At 42.6% G+C, this 7,589-nt stretch overlaps 1 protein-coding gene across 1 annotated transcript; it reads left to right on the forward strand.

Moving 5' to 3' along the window:
- The first annotated feature begins 5,419 nt into the window (after nucleotides 1-5,419).
- LOC104801622 lies at nucleotides 5,420-6,805 on the forward strand. The gene is made up of 2 exons (XM_010524937.1): nucleotides 5,420-6,431; nucleotides 6,516-6,805. The coding sequence occupies exons 1-2, from the start codon at nucleotides 5,420-5,422 to the stop codon at nucleotides 6,803-6,805; spliced, it is 1,302 nt and encodes a 433-aa protein (XP_010523239.1).
- Nucleotides 6,806-7,589: the final 784 nt, after the last annotated feature.

Consider the following 7,589-nt stretch of genomic DNA (forward strand, 5'->3'; position numbering starts at 1 on the left):
TACTTGGTCCGTTCAGACTGGACCCTCTAGTCCGTTCGATCCAACAACTTGGTCCGTTCGGACTAGATGCTCCGGTCCGTTCGGTCCACTCCTAGACCGAACGGTCCGGACCTCTTGTCCAGATTTCTCGACGTTTTCTCGTGCATTCGTCCTTCCCTGCGTGTGTGACCCTGTAGGCTCATTCGATATAGCAGTATAACCCGAAATCTCTATTCCGGATATACAAGTCATAGGCGGTCTCTAGCAAGACACTATGACTACCTATCTCGAATAGAGTTTGTTCGTGATCTTAGAACGCCAGAGATGATTCTGGTTGATGATCCTTTTGTATCGCGATATCCTATGTCGAATATAAGGCATGGACAAGCCACCTTATCTGATTCGACTGCTTTCTCGTTCACTGAGTTCGACTGTCTGAAATAGACGACGTTCGTCTATAGTGCGGCCACACATTTCTACAGTCTTGCACACACGAGGGGCCCAGCGATATCTCTCTCTTTTACGACAGGTACAAATCCCGTCTTGACTATCTACAATCCAACACATGATTCGTTTTGTACCTGATACACGCCTTTATAGTCCTCCTGTTACGCAGGACGTTAGACGTATTCAAAGCACGCAACTCCTCATGTTGGATTCCGTAGATATCTCAGGTCTTAGGATCCAATCATGGAACCGTCATATGAGATTCAAGTCATGACGCTAGTCCATGTGACAATCTCATGCGGGTCAATCCAGTATTCCATTCTCCAACGAATACCTATGATTGTGATCGTATCCAATACCTATGATCATCTATGTGATCATCAATCACACATCATACTAGTCTTATTATGTCATCATTCCCATAATGACACAAGACTAGGTAGTTTAGTATCATTCCTAATGATACATGGATTTCATAACAGAGCTAGCATGCAGGAACATGTAATGAACAAAATACCTGTGGAAAGTATCAATACATCAAATGTATCTAAATAAAGCTCATAAACAGTACATCATAGAGCACTAAACTAACATGATGATCCTTTTATATCACGATATCATATGTCGAATATAAGGCATGGACAACCCACCTTATCTGATTCGACTGCTTTCTCGTTCACTGAGTTCGACTGTCTGAAATAGACGACGTTCGTCTATAGTGCGACCATACATTTCTACAGTCTCGCTCACACGAGGGGCCCAGCGATCTCTCTCTCTTTTACGAGAGGTAAAAATCCCATCTTGACTATCTACAATCCAGCACTTGATTCGTTTCATACCTGATACACGCCTTTATAGTCCTCCTGTTACGCAGGACGTTTGACGTATTCAAAGCACGAAACTCCTCATGTTGGATTCCGTAGATATCTCAGGTCTCAGGATCCAATCATGGAACCGCCATATGAGATTCAACATGAAGCTAGTCCATGTGACAATCTCATGCGGGTCATCTAGTATTCCGTTCTCCAACGAATACCTATGACTATGATCGTATCCAATGCCTATGATCATCTATATGATCATCCATCACACATCATATTAGTCTTGGTATATCATTATTCCCCAATGATACATGACTAGGGAGTTTAGTATTGTTCATAACAATACATGGATTTCATAACATATCAAGTATGCACAATACGTAATGAATCAAACGCCCATCCATAAATCATAGAAAGCGTCAATACATCAAATACATCCAAGTAAAGCTCGCAAATAGTACATCATAGAGCACTAAACCAACAACAATAAATATCAATGATCGATCCAGAAGCCGTGGTCAGAGGCTTATCCTTCATAAGGATAGATCGCATGGTGAGATTAACCAGATTCATGCAATACATATTTACTACAGAAAAGGACAAACAAACAGACAGAAAATATGCAAGTCGCTTAGTACACATACTAACACAGATAATAGATGCATATTTCACATGCTTTTGAGTCAGCTAGGGCATGACGCTCAAAACCATGCTATTTAGGTAGACAACAGTTTGTCAAGTCACATCCTATGCGATTCCTAGATGAGTATGGGATAGTGATACACTATCACTGCATGTTCCTCATCCCATCCTTACCATCAGGTCCAAGTCCGACTTGATAACCCAATTCAAGCTCAACCATATTTGAGCTATGAGAATCACGATTTCTCCATACTGCCTCACCAAGATAGTCAGATACGCTCAGCTAGGGCATGACCCGTAACTATGACGATCAAGGCCTTGACAGCTGCTCTACTAATGGGCGGTAATAGCTTGAGATTAAACATGAGGCTTCGTTTGACTTGAACACCAGGATACCTTGACTGAATTCAAGTCATTCCAGTCAAGTTGTTCTGATCAACTCAGTTGAACTACTCTTAGTTCGATTGAGTCGTCTATGTACAGAATCCCTTGACCAAACAACAATTGTTTGCCTTAGATTCGGTACTCGAACCCTCTCAAGATCCTAATTCAGATATTTTATTCGAGACAACGATTGCACAATCAAAACTCTGAATTCTGGATTGTCATCGAGCTTGGTCTCATGTGAGGCTTTGATTCCAATTCTGATAATTGATCCGACACAATGATTGTTCGATCAAAAACCTGAATTTTTGAATCCCGGATTGTCCGAGGTCCAGACCGACCAGTCCAGACTGTGGACTGATCAGTCTGACCAGTTCAGACCGTTCTGAGTTATTCGGTCTTGGTCCGAGACCCAGACCGGTCGGTCCAACCTTTGGACCGATCGGTCCGGACCTATTCGGACCGAACGGACTAATCACTGGTCTCGAAGTCCTAGACCGGTCGGTCCAACCTTTGGACCGATCGGTCCAGTCTCTCGGATCGAGTGCAGACTGACCCTGAAGACCGAACGTTCCACCAGACCCGGACCGCTCGGTCCCAAGATCAGACCGGTCGGTCTATCGAACGTGATCCGACATCCTCTTGTGGTCATAGGTCCAGACCGGTCGGTCCAACCCTTGGACCAGTCGGTCTGACCTAATTTTACCTAAAAGGAACAACCGCCGTCACGCGTAGACCGATCGGTCTACTCTCTGGACTGATCGGTCCACACGACGGATAGACTTCGGATCTCGGTTTTGGGTCCTGAAAACTAGGGTTTTCATCCCCGTTTCGACGCACCGTCAAACCTCCCAAGAACCCTCACTCATCCATGCATCATTCAACAATCAAAATCATCAAACACGCATAGATCTTATGTTTACATGCATTCTAACCATTAAAACCATAAAAACATGCAAAGATCTATAGTTTACATGCATTCTAACAATTAAAATCATGCAAACAAACAAAGATCTATTGTTTACATGCACTTTAACAATTAAAATCATGCAAACAAGTAACAGGCACGACGATATATAGAGAACCAGGCACTGACACCACTGTTGGGGATTTCTACGGATTCCTAGCATGCGATCTCATCGATCTAGGGTTTGGTTTCTAGGTTTCATGCAGCGGAAGAAAAAGATCTAAACCTAACCAAACGTCACACAAAACCAATTGTGCAATAATCCGAAAGAATGTGTATATCACCGTGGGATTCGAATACTTACCTCGTTCTATCAAGATCTAGAAGTATCAATCGATCCAAGGCCTGTTTAAATAACCAAGAGTTGAAAGTACAACTCCTCTACACGTATCCACACCGGTGGGATGAATTCCAACACTTTGGAACGTATCTGCTAGGATTTGTGAAGAGAAAACGACGTCCTAGACTTGGAATCGATATTCCTGGGTTTAGAACTCAAGAGACAACTTCTCCAAAGATCTAGGATGTGTCTAGGACGTGTTAGGTTGATTACTGATAACACGTACTCTGGGTGATGTTTTGATATAGGATGTCTAGTGTGGGTTTTACATATTTGTAGACATTCTAGGGCACATTTGGCTTCGATATTGCATGGTTGTATTTTTTGGTGTTTAAACAGGAATCCACACATAAAGAGAGCAAAAGGAGTAGAAAACATGGAATACGGAACATCACGGACGAACTGGAAACATTTGGAGTGTCTCCGGGGAAAACGTGAAGCTCAAAACATATCAGATCTTTCAAATCCAATAACTTTCCCTCTACAAGTCTAAATCATACATTCTCTATATCATTGGAAAGCTCTCTTCGATATCTACGCATAGACGCAAAGATCACCCAAATCCGATGTCGGAGCAGGAAGTAATGAGAAAATTTGTGAAGCCCGCCAAAACTGTTAAGTGACACGATCGTGTCACTTTCAGTCACACGATCGGGTCACTTACCAGATTTTGGAAATATTCCAAATTTTAACCCAGAAAAAGAAGAATTAAGTAGGGTTAGCCCCCAAGGTCGAAATCATTCAGACTTTTCACAGAAAACACACCCTAGAGCACACAAGAAGATGGAGATTATCAAGAGGCAAGAGATCGGAGAAGAAGACGGAGATTACGAAGCCGGGAAATCGACTAAGTATTCTTTCTTTCTTCTATTTAACGATGTTTTATTGTATTGATATGAATCCCGATGTCTCGATGTTTAGCGAGTAGTTCCTTTGCTGTAGGTTAGGGATTTGCTATGTAGGGATCTTTGGTTTTTAATTCCAGACTTTGTGGATTTATTTATTCTATTCGGTTTATTGAGTTGAACTTAATGCGTTTGATCTTGTTGGTCACTTGATTGAATGAACTTAGGGTTTTAATTCGCATAGACATATGAGATTCTAACCTGGAAATAACTCAATAAATAGAACAAGTATTGCATTGAGAGATGAATATTTGCCTAGGGATTATGATAGCGTTCGTTCATGCATCCAGGGTTTTAGACTATTGAATCGAGAGATTAGTAGGATAAATCCTGGATAGTGAGGTTAGACTCGAGAGGGTTAATCTCTACTTTAGAGCTTGAATTCCCTGAATCAGATAGATAAACCACTGAGTTGCATCTTTTGAAAGACCCTTGCATGTAAAGCAATCCCGAAGCCTGCAGTGTTCATCATTCATAGTTTACAGTTGTTTTATCGTTTGCTTTGTTACCTTCTCACACTCACATTATTTTATCTGGATTTAGACTTGGATTTAGATTTGATTAAGTTGTCTACTTGTCCCTGTGTTCGACTCTAGCTACTACACACGATCCGTACACTTGCGGTTAATTGTTGAGTCTAGGAATATTATTACTTGATCATATTTCTGCCCCTAGATTTACGACATCAAGTTTTTGGCGCCGTTGCCGGGGACAATTTAGGCAACAGGATTAGATCCTATCTAGTCTGGATCTTTTTCTTTTTCTTTTTCTTTTTCTTAGGTGATCTCACATGTTTTCTTCGTTTGTTGTTGTTTTTCGTTTGGTGCACAGGTTTTTCTAGTGCATGACCAGGAGTGCTGGGACATCAGACCTAGTACCTCTTGATCGTGAGCTTGAAAGGACCGTTAGATACATCCGACGTCAACGAAGACAAATGGAGAACGACCGAGATTTTGCTCTTCCCGATGGTGCCGAGGGCAATGCTGACTCAACCTTTGCCCAGTACAATACGCCTAAGCACACTGAGCTTTTGGCTGGTGTTCGACTACCGGCCATCGACATGTCTAGTTTCGAGCTGAACCCGTCTACTACTCAGATGTTGGGCAATAATGCTTTCCGGGGTAGGCCGAACAAAGACCTGAACGCACATCTAACTCGCTTTAAGATGATGTGTCGTTCTATCAAGAGAGATAACAGGGTGACAGAGAATACACTTCGATTGATTGCTTTCCCCTGGACTCTCTTGGATGCTGCTTTGGAATGGTGTTACGATCTGACACCCGATTCCATCCACACCTGGGAACAGCTGGAAGTGCAGTTTATGTCAAATATTTTTCCAGCTCACCGCACTCAAGCAACTCTTTCTAGCATTCATTCGTTCAAGCAGGATCATGGGGAAAGTCTTTATAAAGCTTGGAAGAGGTACAAAGGATATCAGAAGTCTTGCCCTCATCACGGGCTTGATAAGAACTACTTGATCAACACCTTCTTCCGAGGACTCAGAATGGATACCAAGACTTTGATCCGAGCTTCGTGTGGTGGGAGCATCCAGAACAAGTCATTCGCTGAGCTAGAAAATCATATTGAGATGATGGCCCAAGATGAAGACGCCCCGAGCGAGTACTCTAGAGATCCGCCAAGGGAATGCAATGATCAGACCATACAGATGGTTCTTGAACAATTGGCTGTCCTAAATGCTAAGCTCGAAGATTCCAACCGACCCTGTAGGACCAAGCATTTGATGGCAACACAAGAGGAGCTTGGTATGTACGCGTTGGATGAGAGAGGCGAAGGTGTGAACTACGTGGCCAATAACTCCTACTCGAACACGTACAATCCAGGGTGGAAAAATCATCCCAATCTCTCCTACAAGTCAAACAATGTGGAGAATCCCGTGCCGAACAACTTCAGAGCATCCGACGACTCGAACCAGAGGATTCCTCCCAGTTTTGCTTTTCAATCCAGGGGTCCTAATCAGACATCCAACTACAGAGTTCCGGGGCAATCCTATATTAATTCCACACCTCCAGGTAATGAATCCAACCCTGATATGCACACTTTGCTTATACAGTTTATACAGAATCAGGAAAAGACAAATCAGGAATTTCGAGCTCAGTTCGCAAGCATTGATGCTCACTTAAAGATCATAGACAACCATATCGCTCAGCTAGCATCAGCCTCTCAAAGAACATCCGGATCTCTTCTAGGTAAACCTGAGACTAACCCCCGTGAACATGTCAATGCGATTACTTTGAGAAGTGGTAAGCAAATAAAAGCTGAAGATCGTGTTGGTTGGATGTTCCGTGATATGACATTTTGACTTTGTATTGATTCATTGATTTATGAATGCATTACATTCCCGTTATATGATTGGCATGTTTGTTATATTTCGGTATCCTTGAATCATTATAGAATGATTTTAAACACCCTGGTCAGTTATCATTGTGGGAACAATGATGAATTAAGACTAGCATGAGGTGTGATCGATGCATTGGATGCATTACACAATCATGGGTACTCGTTGTGAACGAGTGACTGGTTGACCCGCATGAGATTGTCACATGGACAGAGTCATGACTTGAATCTCATAAAGCGGTTCGTTCTTGGATCCTCAGACCTGAGATGTCTAGAGTATCTGATATGAGGAGTGGCGTATCTTGACTGCGTCAAACGTCGTCTTTAACCGGATGATTATAACGGCGTTGATCAGATACGTTCACGAATCATATGGAGATAATAGACATGCAATATGGGACTTATCACCTCCTCAATAGGAGAGATATCGCTGGGCCCTCTCGTGGAAGTCGGACTATGAAAATGCGTGGCCACGCTATAGATGAAGTTGCATCTATTTTATTAGTCGATTTGCCAAGACGAGAAAGCGGTTGAACTTGAAGGGTGGCTCAAACCATGCCCTTGTACCGAGTCAATACTCGGAAAAAGTCTCTTTTCACAAGGATTAGGGTTTCTAACTTATAAGGAGGTGTTGGACGTCGTCCTAAGGGAAGAACTCGAACTTACAGAACCCTAAGACAGATCTAGTACACAAGAAAATCGTTTCTTTTGAGGTTCTAGTTCCCGGGATTCGATCCCAAGTCTTGGAA

This window comes from Tarenaya hassleriana, unplaced genomic scaffold (genome assembly GCF_000463585.1).
Source record: "Tarenaya hassleriana unplaced genomic scaffold, ASM46358v1 Cleome71, whole genome shotgun sequence".
Taxonomy (NCBI): Eukaryota; Viridiplantae; Streptophyta; class Magnoliopsida; order Brassicales; family Cleomaceae; genus Tarenaya; species Tarenaya hassleriana.